This window comes from Equus caballus, chromosome X, assembly GCF_041296265.1.
Source record: "Equus caballus isolate H_3958 breed thoroughbred chromosome X, TB-T2T, whole genome shotgun sequence".
Classification (NCBI taxonomy): domain Eukaryota; kingdom Metazoa; phylum Chordata; class Mammalia; order Perissodactyla; family Equidae; genus Equus; species Equus caballus.
The window spans coordinates 39075075-39088286 of NC_091715.1; the positions used below are offsets into that span (position 1 = coordinate 39075075).

A 13212-nucleotide genomic window follows, 5' to 3' on the forward strand; every position below is an offset into this window, starting at 1 on the left:
TAGGCATTTTAAAATAGAGTAGTCAGGGAAGGCTTCACGAAGAAGGTGACCTTGAAGCAAAGACTTGGAAGAAGTGAGGGGATGACGCATGTGGATATCAGGGGTAAGAGCATTCCAGGCAAAGGGAACAGCAAGTGCAAACTCCCTGAGGCTGGACTATGCCTGCTTTATTCAGGAATAGCTAGGAGACTAGTATGACTGGAGCAGAGTGAGAGGAAGAAGGGTAGGAGATGAGATCAGAGAAATGATGGACCTGATTGTCTAGCCTGCAGTGGACTTTTGTCTTTGTCAAATATTTCTCTTCCCATCATCCTCCGGTAAATCCACACTAGTATGAATCTTACTGAAAACTCTGACCGGTGTGACCAAGGCTGCTATAAAGGTAAGCCCAGAAGAGGCGAGGAAGCTGGCTTTAGACTGGGGTGCAGCGTAAAGATGCCCCAGAAGGCTGCCGCCATTTGAGCTGGGCTTGATGTAGTTTTCCAGGCAGAGAGGGGTCAGGGATTAGGTCTGCCTGGCAGTGTTGACACATAACAGGCACCCAATAAGTAAAATAGAAAACCGCAGGGCCGGGGGAGCCACGGGCGGGGCTCTGGCAGGCAAGAAGAGGTAGCCGAGAGGCTGCAGGAAAACCCAATTCAGGGTGCTTACGCAAACGCTCGCGTGAGGCAGAGACCCCGTTCAACCCAAAGTCCCAAGCATGCGCAGTAATGCACTCGCCCCTTTAAAGGTCCACCTTTCCTCTCTTCTCAGCCTAGGCTCCGCCCCGCGAAACTCGCTGGGGGGAGGTGGGCGGGGTTAAAGGCGGGACGAAACGTGATTGAACGTTCTTTTGACCAATCATGTTGCGGGATAGTCAGCCTATAGTGAGAGAGGAGCCCAGAACAAAAAGAAGGGCCCGCCTCCTCCCAACGAGGAAAACCCGGCAGAGGCGTGGTAGGGGGGGGCAGTGAAATCACGCCTCTTCGGCCCAGCCACGCCCTTTATTCTTGCTCTGCCTCACCCAGGGAACAAATCCGATTGGCTGGGCGACAACCTCAAAGGGCGGAGCCGCACACGTTCACAGCGGGAACCAGCTAGCGGTTGGGGGCGGGAGGCAGCTGGGCGGGGTTAGATTCTGTCCTATCTGAGGTGGTAAAGGCCAATGATTCTCTGGGCCACCTCTCCTAGAAAAGTCATCTTCTCGCGAACCTTTAAAATCCCTGCCTCCCGAGACACCTCAAGAGACTGAGACTGCCTGCCTCATCTGTGTTTTCCTCCTTGCAAAAGTCCCGTTTGCCACCATGGGGATGTACCAAGTGAGACCGAGTAGGGGGAGCAAGTGGTGACTGGCACGCCGGTTACTGGCTGTTGCCCACTTCGGCGCTAGCAAACTTCTAGCAAGATCGAAACTGAGTACTAAATAACCTCTACAATTCCCCCTGGCGCCGTTCCAGGGCCAGCGCCACATTCCCGGGTGTGCGCGCAATGGCCGCGCCCCCTCCCGCTGCGGACGGGTCTTTTGGTACATGCAGTCCGAGGTGAGTCCCCTCCTTCCCACTTCACCCTGTCCAGCGCGTGCGTGCGCATGCGCGGAGCGCGACGCGCGCGGCGGTTGGGCCGTTGGCTGGTCGGCCCTGGGATCCGCCGCGTCTCCGGGAGCAGTCGGCTCTGAGCCGCGAGCCGCCGTGAGCTCTCGCATTCGAGCCGGCGCCAGCGAGCCCGGGGGCATCGCCCGCAGCGGCCAAGCTCATGGCCGGCTGAGCGGGACGCCGCCTCCGCCTCAGCCACCGCCGCCGCCGCCGCCTCCTCCTCCTCAGCCGGCGGCGGCCCGGGCCCAGCAGCCATGGCCGAAGACTACTGGGACGGGCGCCTGCGGCGAACAGGAGGAGAAGGAGGTCGCGCGGCCTCAACCCAGGCCGCCGCCCCAGGCGCCGCCGCGCCGGCCCCGCGGCGCTGAGGTTGCTCGCGCGCCCCCGCCGGTGAGCGCGTCCCCGAGACGTGGGGTGGGGGCTGCCCTTCCTCCTACAGAACCAGCCCAGACCCCGGGCGGTGCCCAGGGGTCTGGGCTGCACCGCTGGCATGTGCCCCCTCCCCCAGCGAATTTCCCAGAATGCACTGGGCCGGGGGGGGGTCATTCGGGGCCTCCCTGACCTTGGCCCCGCCCTGGGCCCGGTCCGGGAGCTAGGGATGGGAAGTACTGTGGGAGCTAATGGGGAGCAGGGTGATCGAAGGACCAGAGGGAGTGGAAATGGGTGGCACAGTGGTAAAAGATTCGAGGTTTGCTAATGGTGGCTTGAGCTCTGGAGGAGTCGGAGCATGTGGTAATAAGTCTTACCGCTGTGTAAGGTTTCAGGCCCAGTGTGTGCTAAGGGGGGTGGCGGGGGCAGTGCACGGCGTTGGAGGGACCCGAGGGAGAGGATGTCAGAGGAGTGCTAAGATATGCAAATAGGGTTATAGCTCTAGAGAGGCCCTGTGTGTGTGAATGGGGGATAAGTGGTAGAGGTACCAGAAGGTGTGCTAATAGGATCAGGGCTCTGAGGCCCCGTGTGTGGTAATGAGAGTCAGGATGGTGTTAATACTGTGTGTTTGTCCATGAGGGACTGCAGTGTGTGAGGGTCCAGAGTGTGTTCGTGAAGGGTGGGATAGTGGAAGAACTGGAGTGTTGAGAATGTGCTAATGGGGGTCATAGCTGTAGAGGGTAGGTGCATTTGGTAATAAAGGTCTGGGTAGCATGAGGCCCAGTATATGCTAATGAGGACAGTGGTGGAAGACCTGAGCCTGTGCTGCTGGGTATCAGAGTTGTGGATATATTGGGGGCTGGGGTGGTGGGAGGGAAGTGTCTTAGCACTGGAAGAGATTCAGTGTATTAAGGATCATGATGGTATGAGATCAGTGAGTGTGTATGTGTCCCCATGAGGACAGAGGATGTGAGATTCTGGAATGCACTAAGAAGGGGCAGGATGATATATGAAGTTCTAGTGACTGCTAATGTGGGATTGGAGCCATAGAGGCGCTTAAATGTATGCCAGTGGGAGGAGAGTCAGAGCACTTTGAGGTCTGGAATATGCTAATGAGCGTCAGAACATTGTGAAGCTGGTGTGTGCTTGTGTCCATGGGGGACTGGGGTGTGTTGAGGTTCCAGGGAGTGCTAATGGAGGGTAGAGCTGTGGAGGGAATCTAGTGTGCAATAAGGAGGGTCAGGACTGGGAAGAGATCCAAGTGTGAACCTTCGGGGGTTATAGCTGTGGAGGAGTTGAAGCAAAGAGAAATGAAAGACAGGGATGTATGAAGGTCTAGGTGTGCTAAGGTGGATTAGAGACATGGAGGGCTGAAGTGTGTACTAACAGGGGTCCTGGCTGAATGAAGACCTGTGTGCGCTAACGAGGGTCAGGCCATCATAGAACAGTGTGTTTATGTGTCCCCGGGAAATAGGGCTGAGTAAGGGTTCAGAGTGTGCTAATGGGAAGGCACTGTGTGAGGCCCAGCATGTGATAATAGGGATCAGGGTGAAGTGAAGGTCCAGCTGTGCTGATGGGAGGTGGTGTTGAGGAAGGCGGGAATAGGATAGTGAGGGGACCAGAATACATGTCATAGCTGTGGAGGGGTCTGAGTGTAGGCAAAAAACAGGTCAGGGATCTGCAAGGTTCACTTTGTGTTAATGGCATTCAGGGTAGTGTGAACGTCCAGTGACTGCTAATGTAGGTCAGTTGTAGAGGGTCCCAAGTGCATGTTAATAGGGGTCAGAATCCTGTAGGAGGAACAGTGTGTTGATGGGGGTGAGTGCTGTGGAGAAGCTAACAGGCAGCTGGGCCTGGGAGGTGTCCAGGAAGAGTGGTAAGAGTTAACTTAGAGGAGCGAGTGTATGCTACCGCAGTTCAGTGCTCTGCTGGGCTTTGCGTGCTGATGGGGGTTAGAGATAAATAGGGAAATTGCAGGTGTTGATAGGAGTTCAAACGCAGAGAGGCCTTCTTGAGGGCCCAGTGTGTACTGAAAGAAGCAGGACACTGTGATATCTAGTGTGTGCTTTATGGGGTCAGGATGGTGTGTTCCTTTGGGAGTTAGTAGAGTGTGATGACTGTGTCCTCAGTGGTCAGTGTGAGGTGGTGAGTGTCCTTGGGTTTGAGAGTATTCTGAGGGGTTATGTGTCCTCGGGGGTCAGGAAGGATGTGTGCCCTTTTTTGAGTGGAGTTGTATATCCAGTCTCTTGCTCCCTCTTTCACTATTCTGAAATCCAAAAAGGTCGGAAAACTGAAATGATATTTAAAAGTTTTACTGCCTATTAATGTTCAAGTGTCTCTGTTCACAGGGGCCACCCAGGGTCCCCCTGGGGGTGGTGAATGATACAGATTTTGTACTCCATCTTCCTAAAAGCCCAAAAAAACTGAACTCTGGAACATGTCCAGCCCTTGGGGTTTCCAGTTAGAGGTCGTGGACCCATGGCTCCTTATGACACCCTCCTCATCCTCCAGCCAGCCCTACTTACAGTGTCCCCCACCCCGATCCCCCATTCCCTGCCACAACAGGCAAAGCAACTGGGCATCCGTGCCATATGGACACAAGACAGTCTTTGGGGGCTGGCCATGTTTCACCTTCCTCAGCCTCAGGTCCAGTGTCCAGCCTCCTGGGTCAGGATTTTGTTGTTCTTGTCACCCTGGGTTCTCTAGATGGACCTCATCCTCTTTACTGAGGTCCTGCTAGGCTGTCCCCCTACTCCTCCTGGGGGTGGTAAGGTCAGGCAGGGAGTGTGGGGACGTCTAGGGTAAGCACCTGATTTCAAGGTAACAGATGAGCTACTTCTCTCCTCGAATCCAGCCCCAGCCTCATCCTCGACCTCCTATCTAGCTCCACTTCCCTTGGGCCCAGGGCCATCTTAGGCCCTGCTGTGAGTCCAGATGGTTCCTGGGCCAGGTCTTTCCCCCTCCTTGCTGGCCCAGAGCCCAGGAGGAAGCAGAAGAAGGCCGGCCTAAGCCTTTTGGTGGCCCCGTTCCCTCTAGCAGCCCCATCTAGGTCATCTTCCTGCTGATGCCAGTGTCCCTGGGCTACCTTGTCTGGGGTTGTTCATGAGTAGCAGGGACTCACCCTGCTCACCCTGGTAGAAGTTAGTCCTAGGCCCTCAGCCCCCTGATTCATTAATTTCTGCCATAAGCACTTTTTGAGCATCTACTCTGTGTCAGTCACTGTTCCAGGTCCTCAGGATATAGCCGTGACCTAAACAGAAATCTACCTTGGCGGAGCTGATCATCTAGTTATGGCGGTGAAGAGACAGACAGTAAAGAATAAAGAAACCAATAAGTAGACGGTGTCATTTCTGAGGAGGTGATGAGAGCTGGGGTATAATTGGCAAGGTCAGGGAGCTCAAGATTGTTGAGATTTTAAATAGGGTTATTTGTGGAGGGTTATCCATAGAAAAGGTGATCTTTGAGCAGTGGGCTGAAGGGGGTGAGGGACTAAGCTATTTTGAAACCTGGGGGAAGGGTATTCCAAGAACCCAGAACAGCCAGTGCAAAGGCCCTGAGGTGGGACTGCTGGGTGTGGTTGCAGAACAGCAACTAGCAATGATTGAAGGGGAGGTGAGGCCAGAGGGGTGATGGGGTGAATAGGGTAAGACCTTGTGGGCCGCATTGAGAACTGGGACATTTATTTGGGGTGATAAGGGAGATGTACATTCTCAAGTAGAGGAGAAATGTGACCTGGCTTGTAAAAATCTGGGTGGGACCCTATGGGTCCCCACCTGACTGAACCTTTCCAGCAGCCTTCAGGACAGCTGGTGTGCACTGAGATCCCCCCACAACCCCACCCAGTGGTTGGGCCTGAGCAAGACCCCCCTCTCCCTGCACCCCTCACCTGGGTAGACCAGTGGAGTAGTCCACTAGTCACCGTGACGATGGTTACTGGGAGAGGGGGGAGAGTCCTTGTGGCTGCAGAGGGAGCCTTCTGCCTTGGCAGTTGGGTGTGATGTGGGGCTGGTGCCAGCGGAACATGCCATTCTGTGGGCATGCCCAGGGCCATGTCAGTGGTCCCGCGGTCCTGGGCGAGCCCCTCGCCCCACCTATGGCTGGATCCATCACTGCCGCTGCACCCAAGAATGCCTGCTGTGGAGCCCTCTGCTCCCACAGTGAGGCTGCCCCTATAGAGGCCAACACTCCACCAGTTGGGCCCTTGACATCAGCCAGCCACCCAAGCCTCAGTACCCAGGTGGGCTACTTAGGAGGAGGGTCCCCAAGGGCTGGCCATAGGACAAGTGTCCTCATCCATGCCAGGTTTCCAGGAATCCTGAGTGGTTCCAGGGCTCCACAGTGGTTGGGTGGGCACTGACACAAGTTCATGTAAATGCCCCTTACTAAGTTGTCATGAGTTTTAGGGGGCCTGTGGTGGTCAGGCAAATGCTAACATGGGACCCATTCCCATCCATACTCCCTGCTCAGGTCGCCATGGATCGGATGAAGAAGATCAAACGGCAGCTGTCAATGACACTCCGAGGGGGCCGAGGTGTAGATAAGACCAATGGTGCCCCTGAACAGATAGGCCTGGATGAGAGTGGTGGTGGTGGCGGCAGTGACCTTGGAGAGGCCCCCACACGTGTCGCTCCTGGGGAACCTCGCTCTGGACGGGGCCCACTCAGCTCTGCACCTGGTGGGTCCACTGACCCCTCCCACCCCCAGACTGGTCTCCAGAAGATGCCTTCCCAGCTCAGTTCCTCTTAGACTTGTGTTATTTTCATCTTCATTTCTCCATTTTCTCCCCCTTCCTTGCTATCTTCTCTCAATACCGTCTCTCTATCTGTCCATCTGTGCCCCTTTCCTTGGCTTTGTGCCCAGGCCTCAGGAGGAGGAAGGGGGCCTTGCCTGCCACAGCAGCCCCAAGCCTCCCTTTGCCCTTCTCCTGTGCTCTGCGATGGCCCTCTCAGGTCTCCTGGCGCCTGCCTGCCCTAGGTCTGCCTTCCCAGGGCCTTTGGCTACCTCTACTGCTGCCTGGCCCCTCGCTCTAGGCCAGCCACAGTCTCAGCTCACCCCTGGAACAGGCTGCTCCACTAGGTGACTTTTGCGCCCCCCCGCTCCCCCCCATTCAACCTGTCCTGACCTGTCTGAACCTCCCTGGGCCTTGCCACCCTCTCCCTGAGGGACTCCAGGCTGCTCCAGGGGCTGTGTGCACACGTGTGTGTGATGAGGGAATGCATTACATGGGGGAGGGGGTGTCCTGGAGCTCCTGACCCTGCCTGGCCTGCCCTCCCCTTGTCCCCACTACCAGAGATTGTACACGAGGACTTGAAGATGGGGTCTGACGGGGAAAGTGACCAGGCTTCAGCCACGTCCTCGGATGAGGTGCAGTCGCCAGTGAGGGTGCGCATGCGCAACCATCCCCCACGCAAGATCTCCACTGAGGTGCTTAACCCCCTGTCTGGATGGCGGCGGGGCTGGAAAAGAGGGTTGGACCTGGCAAGGCGGAGCTCATGGTCCTGTTTCTCTCCCATCTTGCCTGCTAGGACATCAACAAGCGCCTATCACTACCAGCCGACATCCGGCTGCCCGAGGGCTACCTTGAGAAGCTAACCCTCAATAGCCCCATCTTCGACAAGCCCCTCAGCCGCCGCCTCCGCCGTGTCAGCCTGGTTAGCATTTGCTATTCCTGTCCTCTACTCTTCCCCGTGCCCCCCCCCCCAGTCCCCTCCCCTGAGCCTGCTTCAACCGGCCTCCTTTACCCACAGTCTGAGATTGGCTTTGGGAAACTGGAGACCTACATCAAGCTGGACAAGCTGGGCGAGGTGAGGGACAGCTACGAGGCCCGTGGTGGGGACGGGGGTCAGGGGGAACTCCCTAGAACTCAGGAGCCTCAAGCTCCTCTCCTGTTCCTCTTCCTCACACCCCAGGGTACCTATGCCACCGTCTACAAAGGCAAAAGCAAGCTCACAGACAACCTTGTGGCACTCAAAGAGATCAGACTGGAACACGAAGAGGGGGCACCCTGCACCGCCATCCGGGAAGGTACAGACATCCGGGAAGATCTGTCCCAAGCTTCACAGGCTCTCCCCATGGCACACACACATAGACGCCCCATAGTGGGAACTGAGACGGAGGGTTCTGAGACTTCCCTCTTGACACTGAGCTTCATGAAAGTGCCCATCACTCACGTATCTAGGTAATAATCAGAGAAACCAGGAATCCGTTCCTGTTTGGAGAAGAGGCAGATGAACTGGAAAGTGGGGTGCTTGCCTTGGTTCTGAGAGCACCCCTGAAAGTGCTCACCAGTTTATGTGACACGACCATTTCTAGGTAGAATATCACATGGGATGAATTTGAATTGCATGGAAATTGAGTGTGCAAACTCAGTTTCACACGAAGCTGCAGGCTTGTGTACTGAGGGTTGGAGCAAGGCCTTTTTCCAGAAACCAAAAACAAGTTGTGACAATCTAGTGTCACATAAACCTGGGGCTGCAGTCCCAGGTTCTTGCTCTGTACTCTTCTCTGAGCCTTACTTGTCACATCTGGAACATGGGGACGCACCTTCCTGGCATCAAGTGGGTTAGAGCCGGTGGCTGTGAGTCACCACCCCAAACTGCACTGGGAACAAAGGAAACCCTGGGCTCATCCCTGTCTGGTCCTCGTCCGCACCTCTATCCTGAAGGTGGGGCCTTGACTCTTCCCCTGTCCCACCCCCATACTTCCTGCAGTGTCCCTACTCAAGGACCTCAAACATGCCAACATCGTCACGCTACACGACATTATCCACACGGAGAAGTCCCTCACCCTTGTCTTTGAGTACCTGGTAAGGTTGAGTGGCAGTGGGTCCTGGTGGGAGGTGAGGGGATGGCCAGGAACCGTAGGATGTGACCCTCTTTTCTCTACCTGCTCTTCTTTCCTTAGGACAAGGACCTGAAGCAGTACCTGGATGACTGTGGGAACGTCATCAACATGCACAACGTGAAAGTGGGTGTGGGGCAGGAAGCAGGGGCACAAGGGGGCCCCCACTCACCCACTCCACCCCACACATCTCCCAGAAACGGACTTTTCCCGTTTGGCTCTTTTGCTGGGAGCCCTTGGAGGGCATTGGGACCCTGCCCTCTTTTGTGAGACAAGGCTCTGGGCTCAGTGTCTATGTTTGGGAGGGGGAGCAGTGCCTGCTGGGGCTCAGGCTGCTGGATACTCTTTGACCTCTGCCTGCGTTCCTGGGTCCCCAGCTGTTCCTGTTCCAGCTGCTCCGTGGCCTGGCCTACTGCCACCGGCAGAAGGTGCTACACCGAGACCTCAAGCCCCAGAACCTGCTCATCAATGAGAGAGGAGAGCTCAAGTTGGCTGACTTTGGTACCCCTGGTCTCCTTCTTCCTAGTGATCCCCCAGCCTTATTTTCCCACCCTCCTCCTTCCCCATGACCAGCTAGTCTCAGTCCCCTTCAGCCTCTCCAAGGCTTTGCTTAGGACACCTTCAGTCCCAACTGCACTCTTCCCCCAGACTGCCCAGGACTTCCTCAATTCCAGCTGCCCCTTCTTTCCACCTACCAGGCCTGGCCCGGGCCAAGTCAATTCCAACAAAGACCTACTCCAACGAGGTGGTGACACTGTGGTACCGGCCCCCTGACATCCTGCTTGGGTCCACAGACTACTCCACCCAGATTGACATGTGGTAAGGACAGGTGGAAGTGTGGCAGGGGCCATGCGGTAAAGGGGGTGGCTCAGTCACAGCAGCCAACCAGCCAACTGCCTCCCTCTTCACTGTGCCCTCCCTGCCCAGGGGTGTGGGCTGCATCTTCTATGAGATGGCCACGGGCCGGCCCCTCTTCCCGGGCTCCACAGTTGAGGAACAGCTGCACTTCATCTTCCGCATCTTGGGTGAGGAAGCACGAGCTTTAGGAGCTGTGGGGACATGCAGGGAGGTCCTGTGAGATGCTTAGGGTAACTTCTCTTCCCTACCAGGAACCCCAACTGAGGAGACATGGCCAGGCATCCTGTCCAACGAAGAGTTCAAGACATACAACTACCCCAAGTACCGAGCCGAGGCCCTTTTGAGCCATGCACCCCGGTGAGGCTGGTGGGTAGGTGGGTGTTAGGGGCCAGAGAGCCCAAACTCAGTTTAAAGCAGGTCCCTTTGTTCTTGCGGTAGACTTGACAGCGATGGGGCTGACCTCCTCACCAAGTTGCTGCAGGTGAGGCCACCTTCCTGGGCCAGCCTTGGGGGCTGGGGGATTCCAGGTGTAGGGAAACGGGGAGTTCCAGGGGTAGGGTCTGGAGTGGGGAGGATGAGAGGCCTGCTCATTGGAGGTGTCAGTATTCCACAACCCCCACCCAAACCCCCCACTCAGTTTGAAGGTCGCAATCGGATCTCCGCAGAGGACGCCATGAAACATCCATTCTTCCTCAGTCTAGGGGAGCGGATCCACAAACTTCCTGACAGTGAGTGGAACTGGGAATGACTGTGGGGAACAGGACAGCTGCAGACAGCTTGGGCAGGTTGTGTAGGTCTCTGGCTACGCCACCTCTAAGACAGTAAACCCTTGTTCACACATGTGATGTGTTGTGTTCATTGCAAAAAAGTTATTTAGTTTTCAGTTCCTTTTACTTTTCATAGAAATTTTCAAACACATAAAAATAGATGTAACATCAGTTTACCTTTTTTTGAAGTAAATATTTCCTTGTAAAATGCATACTGAGAAATGCACAGATCATAAGTATACAGCACAATGAATTTTCACAAACTAAACACAGCCATGTAACAGCATCCAGGTCAAGAACCAGGACAGGAGAAGCTCCCTCAAAGTGCCCTGTTATTTTCCTTCACTTAGTCCTGGCCCCTCCCCAAGGGTCACTGCTAGTTGGACTTCTCACTGCATAGATATTCCAACAGGTCATCAACTTGTGGCCAATCTGGTTTTATCTGAATTCTCTCTGATTATTTTGAATAAAATCCCAGACATATCATTCATCTATAAATAATTTCAGCATGTGTCTCTAAAATATTTTTTAACATAACAATATTACTATCACACTTAAAAAAATTGGCCCACTTCTCATATCTCCCCACTGGATTAATCTAAATCAAATCCCAGATACCATCCATCACCTAGACTTAACAGGTGATAATTGCAGTACCGTCATCACACTTGACAAAATTAATAATGATTTCTTAGTGTCACATAATAGTCCATATTCCACTTTTCCTAGTGTAGCTGGTTTGTATGTGGGATTATTTAACAGATGAAAGTCAAGCCTCTCAAAAGAAAAGGCAAATTTTTCTAATTCCCCCAATGGGGCCATATGGGAGGTGGTCCTACATGGCCCCATGGGTCATTCCCCACTTCTGTCTCTCCTCCACCCACAGCTACTTCCATATTTGCACTAAAGGAGATCCAGCTACAAAAGGAGGCCAACCTTCGGTCTTCGTCAATGCCTGACTCAGGTAGGTGTGACCCTCACCCTCTTCCCTGCCCTTTCCACCTACCTGCTTGCCCACCAACAGCCATCCGCTCTGCTCTCCCCCCGCAGGCAGGCCAGCTTTCCGTGTGGTGGACACCGAGTTCTAAGCTGAGTTCTAAGCCACAGACCGAGGCCCCAGCAGGCAGCAGCTGGAGGGATGCCACACCCCTCACAGGGCAGCCCCCAACTGCATCCTCCCTGCTTGCTGCCTGCCTACCTGCCTGACTCATGCTCGCCTGCCCACATGTCCCCTGCTGCCTGTCTGAACACCCGACCATTGGCCTGTCAACCCATCCATTGACCTGTCTGCTGGGTGCTAACAAAGCTCTCATCGCTCCTTCGCCTGGTCTCTGTCTGTCTGTCTGTCTGTCTCTCTCTCTGTCTCGGTAGTTGCCGCCGGACAGCATGGCCGTGCCAGCCTCCCACACTGAGGCCAGGCCTATACCCCTCCCCATCAAACCCTCCCCCAGGACCACTACCCCATGGCCAGCCAAGGGTCCGGAGCTAGCCCAGGCTGGGGATCTCGAGTCAGACAAGATGTGGCGATGCCTTGGGTCTGAGGCTTCCCCTGCCTGCTTTCCTGCCTGCCCCACCTGCCTCATGTTGTGTGGGCCTTTTTTTTGTTTGTTTCCTTCATTGTTGTTTTTTTAATTATTTTAAATGAGGTTTTCATTTTTTAAATGCAATATCTCTGTAAACAGACTGGCTGGGCCCCACCCCCTGTGTGTGGCCCTCCCACAGTATTTTGTGCAATGAAGCCCCACTCCTAGCCTTTCTAAGGCAGGGACACAGCCCCTATTCGGAACCCTGACCATCACCAGACCCTGGGGTCAGCTAAGGGAAAGCATGCCTCGACCAGTCGCCTTCCTACCCCCGCCTGCCATCCCCAGCCGCAGGGGGAACTGGGGACTACCGGAGACTCTCTGGGAGATGGGCGAGGTGGGGTGGCCCCACTCTTTCCCTCCTGCAGTCCCATAGCTGGGGCCTTCTTCTCAGGGTCTCCCTAGCTCAGCCCTCCTGCCCCCATCCCACTTGGTGCTGTTGAGTAGCGGCCCTGCCAGGAACTGACCAACTCAGCGAGAAGCCGTAGTGTGTATATGTGCACAAGCAGGGACAAAGGGGAGCACAGGGGGTTGTGCCCAGGCATTACTCTCTAACCCCTGGGGAGGGTGAGGCAGGGCAGGGACAGTCTCTGGGGTCAGTCCCAGATGGGTGGTTACCTCCCCTTCCTCCACTCTAAACCCTGGGGCCCTCAAATGGGGTGGGAGGGCAGGGGTGGGGGCCCTCCTAGTGGGGTTTGGGGGGTTGGGTTCCTGAATGCACCATAATCGCTGTATGAAATATTAAAAAGTCTAAAGTGAAAAACCTGATTGCAAATCCCTGCAAGGGTGGGGGTGGGCTCCACCCAGGGTGAGTACTGGGACCTTGGAGAATTCATACCTGGTCCCCATTGTCTAGGAGAGCACTGGGGGTGGGCCAGGGACACATCATGACTATGAAAAAGGCATCTGAGGGGTTCTACATGGAACAGTGGAACATCAAGTTGAAGCAGATAGGGCAGGCTGAATAGAGAATGGGCTAAGAAGCAGAGAGAGGAGTTACATTTACCCAAGAACATGAGGAAGCCAGATAGAGGGTAGAGACAGGTGAGTGTAGAGAGGTTGTTTGAAAAACACTTGGAAGGCCCAATAAAACAAGGAGGTGGGGAAATGAGGCAGAGAGGCCCAGTATGACCACCACATGTCTGATCAGGACACCATAAGGCAGGCCAGCTGAAGAGGGAATATGATAGGAGGGTAGATTTCGGATCATTAGGTAGGTAGGGG

At 55.1% G+C, this 13212-nt stretch overlaps 1 protein-coding gene across 28 annotated transcripts; it reads left to right on the top strand.

Moving 5' to 3' along the window:
• The first annotated feature begins 868 nt into the window (after positions 1-868).
• Positions 869-12751, top strand: CDK16 (cyclin dependent kinase 16). Of its 28 annotated transcripts, none has more exons than XM_070258618.1 (17): positions 869-1520; positions 5157-5298; positions 6408-6615; positions 7231-7364; positions 7466-7591; positions 7688-7744; positions 7850-7964; positions 8651-8745; positions 8844-8906; positions 9158-9281; positions 9479-9599; positions 9708-9805; positions 9890-9995; positions 10056-10119; positions 10276-10366; positions 11292-11369; positions 11456-12751. In XM_070258618.1, the coding sequence occupies exons 3-17, from the start codon at positions 6414-6416 to the stop codon at positions 11491-11493; spliced, it is 1512 nt and encodes a 503-aa protein (XP_070114719.1). In that variant the 5' UTR covers positions 869-1520; positions 5157-5298; positions 6408-6413; the 3' UTR covers positions 11494-12751. The 28 variants fall into 28 exon arrangements, with proteins under 28 accessions (XP_070114719.1, XP_070114713.1, XP_070114727.1 ...); XM_070258612.1 differs by having other exon boundaries at positions 11777-12751; XM_070258626.1 differs by having other exon boundaries at positions 10077-10119.
• The last annotated feature ends 461 nt before the right edge of the window (positions 12752-13212 follow it).

Bases quoted from the DNA above. Each gene is read 5' to 3' on its own strand.
- CDK16 (XM_023634167.2), top strand. From the start codon at position 5,938: ATGTGGGGCTGGTGCCAGCGGAACATGCCATTCTGTGGGCATGCCCAG. The intron at 7,592-7,687 runs GTTAGCATTTGC...CTTTACCCACAG, and splicing joins GCCTCCGCCGTGTCAGCCTG to TCTGAGATTGGCTTTGGGAA. The intron at 9,282-9,478 runs GTACCCCTGGTC...TCCACCTACCAG, and splicing joins GCTCAAGTTGGCTGACTTTG to GCCTGGCCCGGGCCAAGTCA.